The following is a 22,393-nucleotide window of genomic DNA, read 5'->3' as shown; positions in this document are numbered from 1 at the left end:
CACTCAGAGAAGCAGATATAACCGCCTGGAGCCAGCCTCGTGTCCTCTCCCTAGCTGCATAAACCAGCCAGGAAGGGCACGGGTCCAATAAACATGTGGTGGAGCTCAGCCTCCCCATAATCCTGTCCACTTCATCAGGGGTCACAGCATCAAACTCTTCCCAGATAACATTGACAAGACCGCCCGTGTCCTGATCGCCAGACTCTGCCCAGCTGGAGTCCAAACCGGTCCGAATCAGAGCGATTTTATCCGACAGATGTTGACTAAATTCCTCGGCACGACCCTGCAAGGGATCCTCCCTCACCTCCTGATTAAGAAGTGAGCGAGTCACCCTAAACAGGGCGGCCGGGCGATTATCTGCGGACGCGATGAGGGTGGAGAAGTAATTACACCTCGCCACCCTCATCGCTGCGAGATAAGACCTAATATGGGTTCTTAACCGCAACCGGTCGGGTTCGGATCGGCTAGACCTCCAACAGCTCTCTAGGCCCCGTTTCCGACGCTTCATCTCCCGGAGCTCCGCGGAGAACCATGGAGCTCGCTGGGATCTGCACCGGGTCAGGGGCCGCAAGGGTACAACCCGGTCAAGTGCCTCAGTGGCTGCCCTTTCCCAGGCTTCCACTAAGGCATCCGCCGAGTTGTGAGCAGTGGAGGCAGGTGGGGACCCCAGCGCCGCTTGGAATCTATCAGGATCCATTAAGCGTCTGGGGCGGTACCATCTAATTGGCTCCGTACCCCCACGGCGGGGGGTGGCAAACCGGAAGACCAGCCGCAGGAGATGATGATCGGTCCATGACAGGGGCATAATAAATGGAGAGCCCCCACCAAGATCATCCAACCACCGTCCAGATAAAAAAATCAGGTCAAGGGTGTGGCCTCCCTCATGAGTAGGTTCAGAAATTACTTGCGTCAGGTCCATGGCCGTCATAGAAGCCATGAACTCCCGAGCTAGCTCAGATGAGCCTCCCAGGGATGGTAGATTGAAGTCTCCCAAAACAATAAGTTTGGGAAACTCAACCACCAACCCCGAGAGGATATCGAGCAGCTCAGGCAGGGCTGCCGCTGTGCGACTAGGCGAAATGTACACCAGCAGCAAGCCCAACTGCGCCTCAGAACCAAATCTCACAAAGAGAGACTCACACCCGACTATCTGAGGAACGGTGGTCTCCCGCGGACATAAGGTCTCCCTCATAGTCACCGCCACACCCCCACCCTACCATGAGCTCGTGGCCGATGTAGCACCCGGAAGCCTGGTGGGCAGAGGTCAACCAAAGGGACCCCACCCTCTGGGCCCAACCAAGTCTCCGTGATGCAAGCCAGGTCCGCGTGTTCACCCTCAACTAAATCCCTGACGAGGGGAGCTTTGTTAACCACGGACCTGGCATTCAGGTACACCAGCCGGAGCTCAGGAGGCTGCACATCCTCGCTCCCGGAACCTCGAGGAAGAGGCAGAGGGTCGGAGCGCCTCACTGCTTGCAAATAGCGGAGACGGCCCTCCCGGTAACGATACGGCCCTCTGTCTATCCACCTGCTGCCATTCCCCGTCGTGGGAATCGGTAATCCCACGACCCGCTCATGAGCCCCGGAGACAACCACACCCCGTTCTCCCCCCGAGCGGTCGGACCCAAGTCTGGCCTGAGCCATGGTTGATTGGCCACCCCCCAAAGCCAGACAACCCCTATCACCCACCCCTCTCCCTAACCCCGTAAAAAATTTAGATAAAAAAATGATCAGAGGCCTTCTATTAAATTTATGTTGACGGCCCCTGCCCCTGCCCAGCCATCTCTCAGGGTCCCAAAACTCGGGCCCGTCATCGAGGTTAAGAGTGTTTAAGGAGGCGGGTCGCACCCAGGAGAGGGGGCTCCCCTGAGGGCATATAAGTCCGTGCTAGTATATTGTTGCATGAGTCTAGCAAGTCCAGGATAGGCGTCCCATTAGTTATGCCCATGGGAGGATCGAAACATGAAGACAGATATCTAGGTCCCCACCCAACTTCACTGCCACTCAGTTGGGTGGCCCCAGAGACAGGCCGCCCCCCCCCCGCCCTCTCATGACGGGTTGCAACTCTGTTCCTGGAGGTGGACCAGATATCCTCTGGGTAGGCAAACCCCATAGAGCTCCCACCTCCATGGGGCTGCAAATGGAAAAGTCAAGCCACTCTCCCACCGTGGCCGATACCCAGGTGTGTCCAAAATCCAAGGGGAGAGGGGGGAGGGTAGGCAGGAAGATGATAAATATATATGTCCATACGTCCAAATGTATTGTGCAAAGTATAACTAACTGAAATGTAAGATTTTTTGTCATTTTAAAATTTATTTTAAGGGGAGAATCTATATCATGGGAAAAGACAATCGACTTGGAGATGGTGACTTGGCAGCTGCTGACAGCACAGAGCAGGAATTAAAAGACAGCATGCTGTGGGAAGATGAGTTTTTGCAGGACTCCCATTTGGGGGCAGAATCCAAGCAGTTAGCAGAGATTAGCTGGTCGTCAGACTGGAACCACTCCAGTGGAGACTACAGAGGCCTGCACTGCCGGAGCCCCCACAAGCAGAATGGTGGAGAGCTGCCAGACCATCTGCCACTGAGAATTTGGGTAAGTGGAAAATCCTGTATGCAGACCAGACTGCCTGCCAGCCCCAGGAGTCCCCTGCCAGGCCCTCAAGACCCACAGAGACAGAGGACCCCAATCTGGGGCCTCTGCAGCAATGGGAGGTTGGGGAACCCCCACAAGTGAAGGGCTAACAACCTCTGAGCTTGCCCCAGCTAATAGAGGCCTTGCAACAGCTGGGGGTGGTGCAGAAGCCTGGAGATCAGAAGCTCGTGGGAGGACAACAAGAGCAAGGGTGGCAGCAGCAGGGCCCAAACGTGCAACCCCTGAACATACAGCAGGACCAGTGGGGTCAACAGCAGTCTTTTTGATGAAAGTATTGGATAAAATGAATTTTGGGGATAAATTCTTACAACCAATTAGGGCATTATATCAAAAACAAACAGCCCGAATAATAGTAAATAATAGTTTGACTGAAAAGACAAGGGTGTCTGTTATCATCTTTATTATTTGTTTTAACATTGGAGATATTATTGATTATAATACGGAATTCGAAAAAAATTAAGGGAATTCAAATTAGAGATCAGGATTATAGATTGAGGGCGTTTGCAGACGATCTGGTTGTTACGGTGACTCAGCCAAAAAATTCTGTTGTGGACCTGATGGAGATAATAATGCAATATGGGAAGGTTTCTGGATTCAAGGTTAATATACAAAAAACTAAAATATTGGCTAAAATATGACAGTATCGCAAAAGGCCCTTTTAGAAGGGTTAACTGGATTTGAGATTGTTAAAAGGGTTAAATATTTGGGGGTGTATTTGTCACCCTCAAATGCAAAGTTATATAAGAATAATTATGAAAAATTATGGGGAAAAATTCAAAAAGAATTGGAAAGTTGGAAAAATTACAATTGTCTCTATTGGGAAGAATTGCAGCAGTGAAAATGAATGTTTTGCCTAAATTTTTATTCTTATTTCAAATGATACCTATTCTTAAAAAGGACTCAAATTTGGAGGAATGGCAAAAGGGTATCAATAAATTTGTATGGGCAGGGAAAAGGCCACGAGTTAAATTTAAGATTATGCAGGACACGCGTGAAACAGGTGGTCTCAAAATGCCCAACTTTAAATTATACTATGAAGCTGCTGCTTTGTCAGCGATAAGTGATTGGATTAATTTAACACAAGGGAGATTATTAAATCTTGAAGGCCACGAGTTATTTGGCTGGCATGCATATTTATTGTATGATAAGAAGGTAGATAATGTGTTTAAGGTGCATATTTTTAGACATGCTTTGTTGAGAATTTGGAAAAAGTATAGACATAAGTTAAATTACAAGATACCTTTATGGGCAATACCGAAACACGCAATAGAAAATATAAATGTTGGGTTCAAACATGATGTGACTACATACAAGGAAATCCTAAGTTTGGAGAGGAACGTATGGTGTTTGAAGCCGTATAATTTTCTACGAGAAGAGAAGATTGTTCAAACCTGGTTTCAATATGGTTAATTACGGGCCAGATGGAAAGAAGATCAGAAAATTGGTTTTTCAATGACTGATGAAAATCTGGTAAAGCAAATTAGAAATCAGGGTCCAGCACATATCAAACGGATATATCTTGCATTGATAGAAATTGACTCAGAAACAGAACTTGTTAAAGATTGTATGATAAAGTGGGCTCAGAATATTCAAGAAGTTATCACAATGGATACTTGGGAAAAGATCTGGGTGAGGAACGTAAAATTTACGCAAGCCCAAAATTTAAGAGAGAACTTTTATAAAATGTTTTATAGGTGGCATTTAGATCCTAAAAAGCTTGCAAGTATGTATCCGAACTATCAACCTAAATGTTGGAGGTGTGGTGGCGAAGACGCAACGTACTTTCATATATGGTGGACCTGTAAAAAGGTTAAAGCTTTTTGGATTAAAATCTGGTGGAATATGCAGAAGATATTTAAGCAAAGGATAAAGTTTTGTCCGCAATTGTTTTTATTAGGCATAATTACAGATACTACTGTTGTAGACACTAAGTTGATGTTGAACTTAATTACGGCAGCAAGACTTTTAGTAGGTCAATATTGGAAGCAGGAGGAACACCGCCCCGAGTCCCTCGGGAGAAGGGCGGTTTATAAAAATCAAATAAATAAATAAAATAAATAAATAAATAAACTGCCGACTATAGAAGAATGGACTTTAAAAGTTTCTGACCTGGCGGAAATGGCAAAGATATCGGCTTATTTGAAAGACCATTTGCAACAACGTTATATTATGGAGTGGAAAAAGTGGATTGATTACATCCAGAACAAATATGGGACCAAAAAGTTTCATTTAGCATTTGTATAAGTTTTGATGTGATATTAGTATTGCTTGTAGTCATTTATATGAGCTAGAGTGCGATAGACTTAATAGCTTATTGTTGATAGCATATGGTTGTTTATGATTGTTTTTACTTTTATACCTTGTATTTAGCTCTGGGAAGTCGGGGATGGGGGAGGGGGAAAGGGGATGGGGGAGGGTTAGGGAGGGCTAGGAAGGGTTGGGTGGGGGGTGGGGGGAGGGATTGTTAAAGATAAAATGCATTGAAAAACTTTTCAATAATAAAAAAACAGCAGTGAGGGCCCTGGCAGCCATTAAATCAACAACCAGGATGGGGCCAGCAGCAACTGGAGACACAACAACAGCAGTGGGGGCCCCAGCAACCACTGAACCAACAAACAGGGTGGGGCCAGCAGCAATGGGGGCCCCAGCAAGCAATGATGAGCCCACCCTTCAGAGCAACCTTCGATGGGGACCCAGAGAAACTGATTTTCTTCCTCAACCAAGCACGCTCTCACTTGAATCACTGGGCCCATTTCTACCTGGACCCAGGTGCTATGGTCGATGTGATTGTGTCCATCCTAGAGGGAGAAGCATCTGAATGGTTGAACAATTTATATAATGAGCAAGCCCAGCAATTAAGTGTTTCCAGTGTGGAGAGCAGGGGCATTGAGCAGCGAAATGCCCAGTCCCCTTCCCCCAACAGCAGAACAGACCAGCTTTTGAGAATTTAAAAAGACTATTTGCTGCTGAACCGGTTCTGACCCCTTTGTAATTCAAGCAGACGCCAGCGACGTGGCAGTCGGAGCTGTGTTACTGGAAAAGAATAAAAGTGGGGTTCTGCAACCTTGTGCCTACATCTCTAAGAAATTCATGGAAGGCGAGTTGAGATGGACAGTCTGAAAGAAGGAGGCCTTCGCAATTAGGTGGGGGTATTAAACTGGTGATGCTATTTAGAAGGGAGCAAGGTGCCTTTTGAAGTATGGACAGATCACAAAAATTTAGAGGCACTAAAAACTCCCCGCAAATTGTCCCCAAAGCAAGTGCGATGGGCACAGTATTTTAACTGTTTTAATTTTACTTTAAAGTACATACCAGGAAGAAAAAAATTCCTAGCTGATGCGCTATCCCAATTGCCACAGTACAAAAGCAAACGCAAACAGGTCTACGAGGCAATTATCCCCAGTTCACAACCTGCGGCACAACTCACACCTCGTAGAACCCCTAATCCTGATGACCCGGGTGTGAAGAAGATAAAATGAGAGCTCCTTACCGATCAATGGTTCAAAGATAATCAAACCTCCCTAACATGCAGGGATGGTTTGGCATACAAGGGGGGAGAATTGTATCTACCTGAAACCCTCCGCCTCAGTGCTCTCAAACACAGCCATGATGTAAAACAGGCTGGACACTTCGGATATTTAAAAACTCTACACCTCATCCGCTGGCAATTTTGGTGGCCGTGGCTAAAACAAGATGTAGAAAACTATGTCAGGAGTTGTACCATATGTGCCACCATGAAAAGAATTCCAGGGAAAATTCTTGGACTACTGGAGTCGGTGGCAGACCCTTCTCAACCATGGGAAGAAATAGCTATGGACTTTATTGTAGACCTACCCAAAAGTAGAGGAAATGCTGTCATCTGGACTGTGATAGATCTGTTTTCTAAGCAGGCTTATATTATTGCATGTAAAGGACTCCCATCTGCACAACGACTGAGTAAATTGTTCCTGAAACATATCTACCGACTGCATGGCACCCCTAAAGCGAATAATTTCAGATAGAGGGGTGCAGTTCACAGCGAAATTTTGGAGGAATTTCCTTCAATTAATTGCATCATCTCAAGGCTTATCATCTGTTTTTCATCCAGCTACCAACGGGGCTGCAGAATCCACTAACAAAATGGTGGAGCAATACTCAGATGCTATGTTTCCTACCAACAGACAAACTGGACTGACCTCCTCCCTTTCGCCGAGGTGGCCTACAATAATTCTGTTCACAGCAGCACAGCCTTTCAGAATAGCCACAGGAAAAGAATTCAGCCCAATGCCTGACTACCCTCAGGTGCCCTCCACTTCCCAGACACTTGATCAATGGGTGAGGGGGTGGGAAGAGGTTTGGAGAAACACAAAAATGGTGTTAAAAAAGACTTCTGAGATTTATAAAAAACAGGCTGATAAAAAGAGGGCTCCCCAAAGAACATTCCAAGTTGACAAAAAGGTTTATCTGTCAACTAAATATTTACGTCTCAAATTACCCAGCAAGAAATTGGGACCGAAATTCTTGGGGTCTTTCCCCATTGTGAGAATCATCAACCCGGTCACAGTAAAATTGAAACTCCCCAGACTTTTGGGAAAAATTCACCTGGTTTTGCATTGTAGCTTACTGAAACCTTTACAGGCCTCCACTTCAAGGCCTTCCCCTAAGAAGGCACCCAGACCCCTCATAGTAGTGGGTCAGACCCATTATGAAGTGAATCTAGAATCTTTAAAGGAAAATTGTGGTACCTAGTACAATGGAAGGGATACCCAATGTCTGAAGCCATTTGGGTGAAGTCTAGCGATGTGAAAGCTGACAGACTTATCAAAAAGTTTTATGAGAAACACCCCAACAAACCAAAAGCCAGCCCCTAACTTGTGTTTTATTTACATTACAGGATCTGTCCTTTTGTAAGGGGGGCCGGATGTCAATGCTGCAAACATGTGATTTATGACGTGTAAATAAGGGAGGGAGATTCTGTATGATGTGGGGTGTCAGAGGGAGGAGAAATCAGATTCTGGCATCCAACCTGCTGATGCTTCATTTCATTATTAAGACTTTTTAGATAAAACAATGCCTGAATTTTGTTTAAACTGTCTCATTAGCAGTGGGCTAATACCTCCTTAAGTAACACCAGCTGCCTGCAATTAGTGCAGGTTCGCATCCCACCAGGCTCAAGGTTGACTCAGCCTTCCATCCTTCCGAGGTAGGTAAAATGAGGACCCATATTGTTGGGGGCAATTAAGCTGACTTTGTAATAATGCTGCTTGGGGTGTGTGTGAAAGCCCTAATAAGCAGGCATATACATAGAATGAAGGCTACTGCTAAGCTTGTAAGCCGCCCTGAGTCTTCGGAGAAGGGCGGGATATAAATGGAATTAAAATAAAAATAAATAAAAAATTAATCGGAACCATGACAGCATGTTTTAGGGATAAAATGGATAATAGCCTTTTCCACAGTTGCACGCATTCCCTGAAATCAATTGGGCTGACATGTCTAAAAAGGGGTTTACTAGGTCTTCCCTCAACTAGAGACTCTCTTGTATAGAAATCTAGGGCTATCATAGACCCTTCAAGAACTGAAATCAACAACTAGCAGGAAAACATGCCAGCCTTTTGATGAGCTCAGATGCCAGGAGTCTTTTCCTAGCTTACAGCTCTAACCATAATGTCCTGCTATATGCTGTCCATAATATTGATCGCTCCTGGATTCTATCCCTGATCTGGTATGGTTCAGGTTTATGTGATGAGTGCTTTATATGTGTTATGCTAATACAGACAAGAACTGCTTATATGGAAGGGCAGAAATTATGCCATTCTCTGGCCATTTGAACTACTTCAGACATCATTCTAAATGATTAGTAAGCAAAATGGCTCAATTTGAACATCTGAAACCATGACATGATTTTTCCCCCCCAGTGTGTAGGAAGCCAAGCTGTTTCCTTATCTATTCTCCCACTAGTAAATCAGGTAGGTATCATCAAGGCAATATAGAATGCTTTTGTATGTTGGAAATAAGTGCATTATTCATGCCACATTTGAAGTTCTTACCAAAGTAAATGAAGAAGCTGCTTGCTCAAGCAAGCCTACCAGTCCTTGTTCAGTGAAGTATTTTCCAGAGCAGATGCCCTCTTCATCTGGGGACAAGATGTCATCTGAAACAGCAGACTCTTCTAGCACATTGGAAGATATGTTCTTGGAAACAGAGATAAATTATTGAGTGACCGAGTCAGAGACAAACAGAACTTGGAATACTACGTCCAATTTTGGTCAACATGATACAAAAAAGATGTTGAAACTTTAGAAAGAGTGCACAGAAGAGCAACAAAGATGATTAGGGGGCTGGAGGCTAAAACAAACTGTATGAGGAACAATTGTAGGAACTGGACATATCTAGTCTAATGAAGAGAAAGACAAGGAATGACAAGATAGCAGTCTTCCAATATCTGAGGGGCTGTCACAGAGAAGAGGGGAGTCAATCTATTCTACAAAGCACCTGAAGGCAGGACAAGAAGCAACAGATGGAAAACTATCAAGGAAAGAAGCAACGTAGAACTATGGCAACATTTCCTGACAGTGAGAACAATTAATCACTGGAACTGATAGCCTCTAGAATTTGTGTGTGCTTCATCTCTAAGGACCCACCTCAGCTAACCATCCAGCTAACTCTTGAAACAGGCATTGTCTCAAAAGGAAACTTTTATTAGGGGCTAGTGACAGTAGGAAAGAAGGCGAGATCTGGGGAAAATCCCGCTAAAACAGTATAGTTAAACCAGCAGTATTCCTCCTCCCACCAGAGTCATAATCTCCATTTGAAATCCAGCCAATCCCCAAAACAAGAGCACATATGCAGGGGAAATAATAAGTATTTGGGGACCTGACACCATCACTGAACATTTTTAAGAGGAGACTGTATAACTATTTCTCTGGAATGGTATGGTCCCTTCCAACTCTGTTATTTTGTATTCTGTAAAGCTCTTCTTTTACTGCCTCATTCTCCCAAAGCCACTCAGATGGAGAGGAATAACTCAATCTAGAATTGAGGTGGGCAACTTGGTCTTCTCAAGATAGCTTAGCTGAAACTCCCATAATTCTTAGCCACTGACCATATTATCCTTGGCTCATAAACTGAATTCCAAAATATCTTTAGGGAATCAGATTAAAGTCCTCTGAGCTACAACTTCCTTGAAACACAGAGGCTTTATTAGGTCTCTATTTCTGATTCTATTGAGAAAACCTGGAAAGTGAGCTTGGTTCTTGTTTCTGGTTCTCTTGAGAAAACTTGGAAGGACCTAAAATGTTTTCTTTCAAAAGCATATATAAAAGTACAGAGTAAACAGTTAGAGGTGTTGCACTACTCTGACATAGTGGTTCAGTCCTTATACAGCAAATGCTCTGCTCTTGCCTTCTTCTCTTACCTGGAAAGTGACACAGCCCACTGGTAAATAGCGGCAGTCTTCCAACATACTCAGATATTCAGCTACCAGTGCAGCAGAATGCACCAAACACTGTGCTGCCTCTGCATGGTTTCCACGTTCGGAATGCTTTGCCGCCATGTTCTGCAGCCATGTCAGCCTCAGATCGGGTGACGCCTGGTATCCCTTGGCTATCCTGAGAAGCAAATTATGGTCAGGGACAAAAGTCTTAACTTTTCTGAATGTCTACTACGCCTTTCTCCCCCTCTTACAGTATTTAAGCTGGAGAGCTTTTGTCATGAATATCTACAGGGTGATCTCTAATGATATTGTTCCTTAGTTTCATTTTGTACCTTTTCTATCTTTTAAAAGCAGACACATTCAGTGTTTTAAATGGAAGACAAGTCCCTTTCTGCTTATATTGGTTAAGTTTTTCCCAACTGTTTGCCTGTCTTGGGTTGTAATTCCTCATCAGCAGAAACAATGGGAGTTCTATCCCCAAACCTCTAAATATCAATGGGAAATATCAAGCAAAGAATTAAGGCTGTGAAAGTAAACTATTCTGGAGTATTCCTACTGCTTCCGCTACTGAGGCACTGACAGTGACCTTACCTATACATAAGGTCTATAAGCATCTCTGGATCCTCCTGATGCTCTTTCATCTTTACTGTATCTGTCAGGATCATGTGCAGGTTAAAGATGAGATCTTGTACCTGAGCAGGAAAAGGAGAAAGCAATTTCTATATAATGATAATGAAAAACTGTTTGTAAAAATCCGACTTCCGGTGGCAGCGCGGCGCCGGAGACAGCGGTTTCGGGCTGCCCGCTGCTCAGCTGAGTTTTTTTCACCCGAAACAGCGCCGATCAGCTGTTCGGGTGGATTTGAAGCCCCCTCCTCGGGAGAAGAGGAGGGGGTGAGGCCCCAGGTAGGGGTTGAGTTCTCCGGGGCCGTCTGAGCTTAAAGCTTGGGCGGCTGAAGGATTGAACTCCCCCGTAGCCTGGGTTGCTCCCAGCTGTTCAGCGTCTCTGCTCCGGGATTTTTGGAGCAGAGCCAGGCGTTTGCGACCACCCCTGCCAAAAGGAAAGACCCTGGAATAAAAAGGAACAGGCAGAGCGGTACAGGAGGTCAAGGTGAAGAGGACTTTTATCTTTACTCTCTAGATTAATGGACTTTATAAACTTAAAGTGAAAGTGCGCAACAAGTGAAAGTGAAAAGATGGCGGCTAAACCTCCCTCAAAAACTCTTCGGAGTGCGGGAACTTCCCCGGTGCAACAGACATCGTTGCAAGCTTTGCTTCCTCCTGCTGCATTGACATCGAAGGATTTAGAAGATGCTTTGGAAAAACAATCCCAGGTAATATCAGAAATGCTGGGTGACAAGTTGGCAAAGATGGAGGAGAAACTGGAGAAATTGGAGGAGAGGATAGAAGAGAAGTTTAGTGCGATGAGGGTAGACATTTTGTCTACAGTGCAAAGTGTGGCTGAATGTGTGCAAAGTTTGGACGAAAAAGTGGAGGATCTGAGTCAAAAGAATGCTATATTAGAAGTAAAGGTACTGGAGAATGAAGAGTTAAGGGATAGAATGAACGGAGAATTGAGTCTTGTCCAGTATCACTAGATGCAGTATGCTATTAGAATCAGGGGCTTAAAAGAGAATCCTAAAGAAGACCTAAAGCAGCTGATTTCTGAGGCTTTGGAAGAAGTACTGGGTCAGCCAGCAACTGAAATAAAGGGATGCATGGATAAAGTTTTTCGTGTAAACTCATGGATTGCTAGACAGAGAAAGCTACCTAGAGATGTGGTGGTTTATTTTACAAAGAGAGAAACCAGAGATGATGTTATTCAAGCCGCTTATGATACTAAAGTTGTGATTGCTGACCAAGAAGTTTTGGTTTTAAAAGAAATTCCTCCAAAGATTCTAAGGAGAAGGAAGGATTTTGCATTTCTCGTGCAGGAACTTAAGCAACGTGAAATAAAGTTTAGATGGGAGATTCCTGTCGGATTGGTGGTGATGCATGAAGGTAAAAGATACCGTCTGGTTACTGTGACACAGGCGCGTGACTTCTACAATAATGTTTTAAAAGCGACCCCATTATCACTTCTGGAAGCTGCAAAGGGATTTGGAGAAGGGAAATCCCAAGAGGCTGAAGGTGGACAGAAAGAGGAGAATGGTGTTGGAGGGGATCAAATTATAGCCTCGTCGGCTGTTGCTGGAGAGCAGAGGGTGACACGTGCCGCTTTAAAACGAGCAAAACAAATAAAAGAGCAAGACCAACAGAAGTTTATGGAACTTTCAAAGCGTACTTACAGTGAAGCAGTGGGAGGAGCGCGGCCCAAAGAAGACAGAGGGGCTATTAAAGATGTGCTCCAACAGCTTCGGGATGCCACGCATGGCGACTAAATTTCTAACCTGGAATGTTAATGGACTAAATTCACCACAGAAGAGAAAGAAAGTTTTTCCAGTATTTAAAACAATTCAAGATTGATGTTATATGTTTGCAAGAAACGCATATTAGGGTTATGGACCAAAAGTATTTATCCAACTCAAGATTGGGCACGCAATTTGTTGCCTCTGCGATGAATAAGAAAAATGGAGTGGTTGTTTATGTTAAAAGCGCTTTATCAGCGGAATTAATTGAAGCAGATAAGCATGGTAGATATGTTATGATAGATTTGCTGCTAGAAGGCAAAAAAACGCTTTTAGTTGGACTGTATGCTCCTAATCAACAGCAAGCTGATTTTTTTAGCTCACTTCATACAAAGCTTACACAATTGGATTACAAATCGTTTATTTTTATGGGGGATTGGAATGGTGTTTTGGGTGTACAGATGGATAAGGCTGGTTTTTTTAAGCGCTCTCCGAGTCATGCCAGATTGCCTAAATCTTTTTTTGAAATGAAGGACGATTTGGAACTGCGAGATATTTGGCGTGACACTCACCTGCATGAAAAGGATTATACTTTTTTTTCTGATAGACATCAATCTTTTTCCAGGATTGATTTTATTTTGCTGACTAATGACTTTTTTTCTAGGATTAAGAAGGTAAAGATTTGTGCAAGAGCTATTTCTGACCATAGTCCAGTTTGGTTAGAGATCAATAAGGACAATAGAGATAGGCGCTCGTGGCGCATAAATGAGAATTTGATTAGAAATCAGAGAAATGTGGAAGAATGTAAACAGCGGATGAAGGATTTTTTTGAAATTAATATGAATAAAGATACGTCTATGGACATGGCTTGGGATGCTAGCAAGGCCTATATGAGAGGGGTGTTGATATATATGAATAATAAACACAGACGTACTTTGGAAGCCAGAAGGAAAGAATTGGAGAATGAAATTAGGGAAAAAGAAAAGGCCTTGATTTTGAACCCATTGGATGCGAAGACTAAGGAGGTTATTAAGCTATTAAGAGGACAATTTGACAAATTAATGGCTGATCAAGTGGCAACCAATTTGTGGTTTGCTAGGCATAATACTTTTTGCAATGCTAACAAGCCAGGTAGATGGCTAGCTTATAGACTTAGGAAAAAGCAAAGGGCTTCTAATATAGATAAAATTGAACATAAGGGAAAGGTTGTGTTTCAACAGGATCTTACTAAGGAAACCTTTCTGGACTTTTATTCTAAATTATATGCTAAGGAGAAGATTAATGAAAAAGATATTGATGTATATTTGGAGAATGCTAGCATCCCGGTTCTTACGCAGGCACAAAAAGAGGAGATTAACCAATTGATAACAGAAGAAGAAATTCTTACAGCAATTAAGGAACTGAAGTTGGATAAAGTGCCAGGTACGGATGGTTTGACTGCGGTTTACTACAAAAATTTACAAATGGAGTTGATAATGCCGTTAAAGGAACTGTTTCAGATAATTCAGAGAGGGGGAAAGGTGCCTCCGTCTTGGAGAACTGCTTTTATCTCTTTGATACCGAAGGAAGATCAAGTTGCTACTCAAGTAAAAAACTATAGACCGATATCACTTTTAAACACAGATTATAAGATATTTGCTAAGGTGTTGGCTAATAGACTGATGAGGGTTCTGCAACAGGTGATTCATGGGGATCAAACTGGGTTTATTAGTGGTAGGCAAATGAAAAATAATGTGAGGCATATAGTTGATGTGTTTTGGAAAGGAACAACCAGATCCCTGCGGCGCTAATTTTTTTAGATGCTGAAAAAGCTTTTGATCAATTGAATTGGCAATTTTTGATGAAAGTTTTAGATAAGATGAATTTTGGGGATAAATTTTTGCAACCAATTAGGGCATTATATCAAAAACAAACTGCCCGAATAATAGTTAACAATAGTTTGACTGAAGCTTGTAATATTGAGAAGGGCACAAGGCAAGGGTGTCCGTTATCGCCTTTGTTATTTGTGTTAACATTGGAGATATTATTGATAAAAATACGGAAAGAATTAAGGGTATACAAATTAGAGATCAGGATTATAGATTGAGAGCGTTCACAGATGATCTGGTTGTTACGGTGACCCAGCCGGAGAACTCTGTTGTGGACCTGATGGAGATAATAATGCAATATGGGAAGGTTTCTGGATTTAAAGTTAATGCACAAAAAACTAAAATTCTGGCCAAAAATATGACAGCATTGCAAAAGGCCCTTTTAGAAGGATTAACTGGATTTGAGATTGTTAAAAGGGTCAAATATTTGGGGGTGTTTTTGTCACCCTCTAATACAAAGTTATATAAAAATAACTATGAAAGATTATGGGAAAAAATTCAAAAAGAAATGGAGAGCTGGGAAAAATTGCAACTGTCTTTGTTGGGGCGAATCGCAGCAGTGAAAATGAATGTCCTGCCTAAATTTTTATTTTTATTTCAAATGATACCGGTTCTTAAGAAAGATTCTAATCTGGAGGAATGGCAGCGAGGTATCAACAAATTTGTTTGGGCAGGGAAAAGGCCACGAGTTAAACTTAAGATTATGCAGGATACTCGTGAAAGAGGTGGTCTTAAAATGCCCAATCTTAAATTATATTATGAAGCTGCTGCGTTAGCAGGAATAAGTGATTGGATTAATTTGACACAAGAGAGATTATTAAATCTTGAGGGCCACGATTTGTTGTTTGGCTGGCATGCATATTTGTTGTATGATAAGAAGGTAGATAATGTGTTTAAAGTGCATATTTTAACATAGGCATTGTTGAGAGTTTGGAAGAAGTATAGACATAAGCTAGACTGTGAGATACCATTGTGGGCAATCCCAAAACACGCAATAGAAAATATAAATGTTGGTTTTAAACATGATGTGACTACGTATAAGGAGATTTTAAGTCTGGAAAGAAATGTCTGGTGTCTGAAACCGTACAGCCTCTTGCGAGATGAGAAGATTATTCAAACTTGGTTTCAATATATCCAGCTACGGGCCAGGTGGAAAGAAGATCAGAAAACTGGTTTTACAATGACTGATGAAAATCTGATAAAGCAAATTAGAAATCAGGGTCCAGCACATATCAAACGGATATATCTTGCATTGATAGAAATTGACTCAGAAACAGAACTTGTTAAAGATTGTATGATAAAATGGGCTCAAAATATCCAAGAAGTTATTACAATGGACACGTGGGAAAAGATTTGGGTGAGGAACGTAAAATTTACACAAGCTCAAAATTTAAGAGAGAACTTTTATAAAATGTTTTATAGATGGCATTTAGATCCTAAAAAGCTTGCAAGTATGTATCCGAATTATCAGCCCAAATGCTGGAGGTGTGGTGACGAAGATGCAACATATTTTCACATATGGTGGACTTGTAAAAAGGTTAAGGCTTTTTGGATAAAAATTTGGTGGAACATGCAGAAGATCTTCAAGCAAAAGATAAAGTTTTGTCCGCAATTCTTTTTGCTGGGTATAATTACAGAAGCTACTGTTGTGGACACTAAGTTGATGTTGAATTTAATTACAGCAGCAAGACTTTTAATAGGTCAGTATTGGAAGAAGGAGGAATTGCCAACTATAGAGGAATGGACTTTAAAGGTTTCCGACCTGGCAGAAATGGCAAAGATCTCGGCTTATTTGAAAGATCATTCGCAAGAACGCTATATTATGGAGTGGAAAAAATGGATTGAATATATCCAGAAGAAATATGGGACTAAAAAGTTTCATTTAGCATTTGAATAAGTCTTTCTTTCTTTTTTCTTTCTTTTTATATGTAATATTAATATTGCTTTTGGTTATCTTATATGAGCTAGAGAGCGATAGATTTAAGAGTGTATTGTTGTTAGCATATGGATGTTTATGATTGTTCTTTGTTTTTATACCTTGTACTTAGCTCTGGGAAGTGGGGGGGAGAGGGGGGGAGGGGTAGGGAGGGATAGGTAGGGGAGGGGGAGGGGGATTGTTAAAGATAAAATGTATTTTAAAACTTTTTAATAAAAAAGAAAAGAAAAACTGTTTGTAAAAATCCATGTAAACATGGTAGATACTAGCTTGAAGATGCCTGCAAGGTAACCATTTTCTTTTTTTTTGTTTAGTCATGGAAATCTTACTGTTATCATGCAAAATGTTTTTATTTCATGTCTGGAATAAACAGAAACACTTATCTCCATTGTAATAGTATTAAATGTTCAGAAAGTCAAGCCCTTCCTTTTGGCAAGCATATTACTACTCTGTACACCTGTCAGAACCCATTCTTATTTTATTTCTATCTATCCCCTCTGACCCAAAAGCAAATCTCACCTTTCCCTGGGTTCTGCCATACTCTCCAGGGGGAGGGGGGATGTGCCCGCAGGTTTATTGCCTGCTTCCTCTATCCGCTACAATGTAATCTTTTGCTTTCATTTATGGTCTGTTTCCTCTATTCACTACAATGTCACATTTTGCTTTCCTGCTTTATATCTCTCTCTGAACCTTATCTCCCTCAACTGTCAGCTAGAACAAGGGAAAGAATAAGGAATGTAAACTACGTTCCTGGTTTATTTCTACGCTCTCAGAGGAAGGTGTGAAGAGCCGTCAAACCATTGCTGTGTGAACTGGAGTTGGGCTGATGATCTCCCCTTTTCCCACGATGGACCTAACACCTGGGGATTGGTCGTCCCACACTGGACGGATGGACTATGGAGTGGGGTCTTGCTTGGGGATCCTTAACCTATCATTCTGCACGGGAAATCTCAGATCCCATCTATTATGCCTGCTATCAACTACTCTTCATAAAAGTTCCTGTTGGAAGAAATCACTTCCAAGAGTTCTGCTTTCTTAAGATGTGTGATTGAAGTGAATACTGACATTAGACAGGATCTGCAGTAATAGTCAACCTGGAAGGAAGACCGTTACCAGGGGATTTTACAAATTCTACAAAGTCGGACAATGGGGCAGGGAAGAAAGAACCCGCCGCGAAGGGGGAGCCCTCCTTCCAGCTGGAACCCTGCCAGCTGTCGGGATCCGAGACGTCCTACTCCTCAGAAGAAGTGGTGGAAACGCACAGCCACAAACTTCGGTGGTCGATGGGCACTGGAAAGAAAGATGAGTGGGGAAAAAAGGTTGAGAAAGGTAACCCTGAAACGAGGCAGCCACCAACCCGGATGGAAGCAAGAAATGGAGAGATCCCTTCACCTTAGCAAAGAGGAAGGGGATTGCGCAGAGCACTTGAATTGGATTTTAGAAAAAGCTATAGACCTGATGAAAAGAACCTTCGGCTCTCTTGGGGATGAGAAACCTAAACCTCGCGGCCGCACCATTACCTTGGGCTGCAGACAGAGAGACAATGAGGGGGAATAGGAAGCAGAAGTCCCGGGGATGTCCAAGACCGCTGAGACAGCAGCTATCGCTTTAGCCATCCCCACTCCCCGCCAACCTGCAGCTGCCAAACGAGATAGGAGACATCATGGTGACGACGAAGGCACCAATCCATTCAAAGATTCCAGCTGCTGGACGCGAAATTCAGGGGAGAATCACGACGCTTGGGATTTTTCCTAACCCAAGTCCTCAGCTACATGGAAGAATACAGTTGAGACATCCCCAATGACAAGTATCATGCAATCCGCTCTGGAGGCGGTGGCTGCAGACTGGATGGTGGACCTGCATGATTCCAATGCCTTAGAGCTTCACAATTTCAACCATTTCATGTCCTCACTGAGAAGGCAATTCGAGGACCGCCTGGCTGACCAAAAAGATCAAAACAGTGAAGCAAGGCAGACAGCTGGTAGCTGAATATATGCAAGAATTCCAGGCCATTGCCAGCAAACTGAACTGGCCGGAAGACATCCTCCTTAGCCACTTCAACGACGGCCTAAACTATGACCTGTACGATGCTTGCCTACCCCAAGAGGACCCATGCCGACTAGACGAATGGTACGTCCTGGTGGAGGAAGCAGAGATCAACCTGCTGAAGAGGCACCACCGAGAAAACCATGGGGCTGCTCACCCCCTGAACCATTGTGCGAAGCAGCAAAACCACCAGCCACAGCTAAGAAGTCAACAGGCTATTTCAAATGCAGGAGAGAGGGGCAATGCACCATAGAGTGCCGCTCGAAAGCCCCTCAATACAAACAGATCGATCACCGGCCAGTAAATCAGGGAAATCCCCAGCCAAGCCACGAGAACCCGCCATGAAGGCAACAGAAGCCGTAGAGTCCCTACCCTCAGCCAAGCGTGGGCAGGGAACTCCGGCCTACATTGCAGGGGCGATGGATTCCTTGGATGACAACTCGGAGGCCGAACCCCTGGTAAGTGGACCCATCACGCCCATCCTCAAGATAGTGACTATATTAGCCCCCTACATGCCAAAAGCCATCAATGTGAAAGCCCTAATAGATTCTGGATGCACCCGTTGCCTCATTAGCCCGACGCTAGTGGGAAATTTGGGCATCCAGGTGAGGAGGCTGAAACAGCTGATCTCATTCTTCCAGTTAGGTGGGTCCATAGCAGGGTGTGTGTGCCTACCCTGGCCACTTTACCAATCCACCTATCTCTGGGGAACCACGAGGAAGACAGAACGTTTGTAGTAAACCCAGGCATTGAATGCCCAGTGATCCTACGGCTGGCGTGGCTAAAGAAGTGGAACCCCCAGGTAGATTGGAGAACAGCAGAGCTCAGATTTCCAAAAGGGGACTGTGCGATCTTGATACCCCAAGGAACCCTACCAAACCCAGAAATGAAGAAAGCGTCGATGGGAGACGAAAAGGGTTTACCCGAAGTGCCGGAGGAATACCGAGACCTTGCTGAAGTTTTCAGCAAGGCGTGGTCGGATGAGCTTCCTCCTCATCGACCCACGGACTGTGCCATAGAAATCAAACCCGGATCAAAAACCCCGAAGCCCAGATTGTAATCCACGAGCCCTAAAGAGCAGGAGGAAATGAAAAGATTCATAGACAAAAACTAAGAAAGGAGATTTATGAAACCTGCCAAGTCCAAAGTAGCCACCCCGGTCCTTTTCAGAGAAAAGAAGGACGGCACTTTGCACTTTGCATGGATTACCGCACCTTGAATGTAATCAGTGAAAGCAACCTGTACCCCCTACCCCTCATGAAGGACATGTTATCCCACCTATCGAAAGGAAGAATTTTCACCAAATTAGACCTAAGGGAAGCGTACTACTGCGTTAGGATTAAGGAAGGGGACAAATGGAAAACTGCATTTAATTGCCCAATGGGATGCTACCAATTCAAAGTTTTGACGTTTGGACTACAAGGGGCCCCTGTGGTATTTTTGCAAATAATCGACGAGGTGCTAAGGGAGCACCTATTCAAGGGGGTCCTAGTTTATTTAGATGACATTCTTATCTTTACCGAGTCCAAAGAGGAGCATGTCAAACTGGTCAGAGAGGTTTTAAAGAAGCTGCAAGCTGCCCGCTTATATGCCAAACTATCGAAATGTGAATTCCACCAGGAAAAAATAGACTATCTGGGTTATCAAATATCCCCACAGGGTATCAAAATGGACCCTGAGAAGGTCAGGGCAGTATTGGAATGAGCACCACCCCGCACGAGGAAGCAATTGCAAAGCTTCATGGGCTTCGCAAACGTTTATTGCCAATTCATCCCTTTGTATGCCCAAATAGCCTTGCCAATCACAAACTTGTTAAAAATGAAGAGGGAAAACTCAGTAAAACCCAGCCAGCCACTGAGATGGACAATGCAGTGCCAAGAGGCATTTGAGAGATTAAAAATACTCTTTTCCGCTGAACCTGTACTGAGGCATCTGGATCCAGATAAACCTTTTGTAATACAGGCGGACACAAGTGATGTAGCGGTGGAGGCTGTACTATTACAAGAAAATGTAATAGTACATAAAACTTTCTGAAACGGAGCAATGCTGGGCGGTGTGGGAGAAAGAAGCGTATGCTGTGGGATGGTCGTTACTCACATGGCGCCACTTCCTTGAAGGGAATAAAATTCCTTTTCAGGTTTGGACGGATCACAAACATTTGGAAGCACTAAAAACACCCAGAAAGCTCACCTCTAAGCAATCCCACTGGTCCCAGCACTTTCACCAATTCCAATTTACGGTCAAACACTTACCAGGGAGGAAGAACGTCCTGACAGATGCCCTGTCTCGCATGCCCCAATGTAACAGCACATGACCCACCGGTTCTAAACCACTCATGCCTGAACCACAGGCAGTACCTGTAACTACCAGGGCCCAAGCTAAAATAAAGCCGCAGCTGGGTAGCCAAACCAGAAAACTTTAGAAACAGATGAATGGTTCCAGAAGAATAAACATGTGTGCACAATCAAGGACGGACTGCCATGGGTGGGGGAGAAGTTATATATACCAACCACCCAGAGAGTCACTTTCATATAGTTGTGCCATGATACAAAATCAGCAGGGCATTTTGGAATTGTAAAAACACTAAAAGGTAAAGGTTCCCCCACACATGAATGCTTGTCGTTTCCAACTCTAGGGGCCGGTGCTCATCTCCGTCTCAAAGCTAAAGCGCCAGCGCTTGTCTGAGGACGTCTCCGTGGTCATGTGGCCAGCATGACTAGATGCCAAAGGCGCACGGAACACTGTTACCTTCCCACCATAGTGGTCCCTATTTTTCTACTTGCATTTTTACGTGCTTTCGAACTGCTAGGTTGGCAGAAGCTGGGACGAGTAACAGGCACTCACTCTGTTACGCGGCACTCAGGATTTGACCCACCAAACTGCCGACCATCTGATCAACAAGCTCAACGTCCTAACCCACTGAGCCACCACGTCCCTTTTTGTAAAAACACTACATTTAATCAAAAGACAATTTTGGTGGCCATCCATGAAAAAGGACATAGAAAGCTATGTGGCCAGCTGCCCAACTTGCGCAGCTGCTAAGAGGTTGCAAGGGAGATCGCCCAGACTGCTACAACCAGTGGCAAATCCCTTGGCCATATGGAAAGAAATATCCATGGATTTTATAGTGGAGTTACCAGAAAGCAATGGAAATAGTGTCAATCTGTGGGGTTACAGACCTGTTTCCAAAAAGGTGCACTTTATCCCTTGCCCAAAAATCCCTACTGTGAAAATGTATATAAATGAATAATAAAATAAATAAAATAAATAAAACCTTAGCTAAACTATTCATGCAGCACATCTACAGATTGCATGGGGCACCCCAACGCATCATATCAGATAGGGGAGTGCAATTCACACCAGAGTTTTGGGAAAAAAAATTATCCCTCTTAGGAACCACCCAGGGGCTGTCATCTAGTTGTCATCCTCAGACTAATGGATCAACTGAATGTTTGAACTCAGTACCTGAGCAATATTTAAGGTGCTTTATTAATTTCCAGCAAACGAATTAGACGGACCTACTTCCTTTCACAAAAGTTGCCTACATCACAGTCCACTCCAGCACAGGCTACACTCCATTTCAAGTAGCCACTGGCCAAAGTTTCAACCCTATGCCAGAACTAACCCCAAACGAACCAGCAATCCCATCACTGAAAGAATGGATATCCCAATTACAAAACACCTGGCCAGTGATTAGGAAAGCCTTAGATGAAGCTAGACAGGCACACAAAACACAAGCAGATAAAAAAAGAGTCGAACCTAAACCATTCACTGTAGGATAAATGGTATATTTGTCTACAAAATACCTAAAATCCCTACAGCTCGGTAAAAAACCTGGTCCAAAATATATAGGACCTTTTGCAATTAAAACAATCATAAGCCCAGTAACGGTAGAATTAGAATTATCAGAAAACCTCAGACAAATACACCCAATCTTTCACTGCAGCTTGCTGAAGTGAGAGCAACAGTTGCCCTTACGGCCAAAACTCCCCCCTCTACCACATGGTTGAAGGAGAACAACATTTCAAAATAAAAGAAATCCTAGATTCTAGGAAGTACCATGAGGCAACCCAATTCCTAGTAGCGTGGAAACACCTTCCCTCTTCAAAGAATGAGTGGGTCCACAAACG

At 43.6% G+C, this 22,393-nt stretch overlaps 1 protein-coding gene across 1 annotated transcript in view; it reads right to left on the bottom strand.

Moving 5' to 3' along the window:
* Positions 1 to 22,393, bottom strand: part of LOC310635580 (dedicator of cytokinesis protein 7-like) — a gene marked incomplete at its 5' end in the record, with an annotated part of 198,900 nt that overhangs the window by 27,847 nt on the left and 148,660 nt on the right. Inside the window, 3 exons of the mRNA XM_083354666.1 lie at positions 8,682 to 8,825; positions 10,049 to 10,241; positions 10,658 to 10,758. Of these exons, the coding sequence (XP_083210792.1) occupies positions 8,682 to 8,825; positions 10,049 to 10,241; positions 10,658 to 10,758 (438 nt within the window). The remainder of the gene's footprint in view (positions 1 to 8,681; positions 8,826 to 10,048; positions 10,242 to 10,657; positions 10,759 to 22,393) is intronic.

Source organism: Vipera ursinii (genome assembly GCF_947247035.1).
Source record: "Vipera ursinii genome assembly, chromosome: 2".
NCBI classification, from domain to species: Eukaryota; Metazoa; Chordata; class Lepidosauria; order Squamata; family Viperidae; genus Vipera; species Vipera ursinii.
The sequence above is the reverse complement of the archived record's forward strand: the minus strand, read 5'-3'. Positions and strand labels throughout refer to the sequence as shown.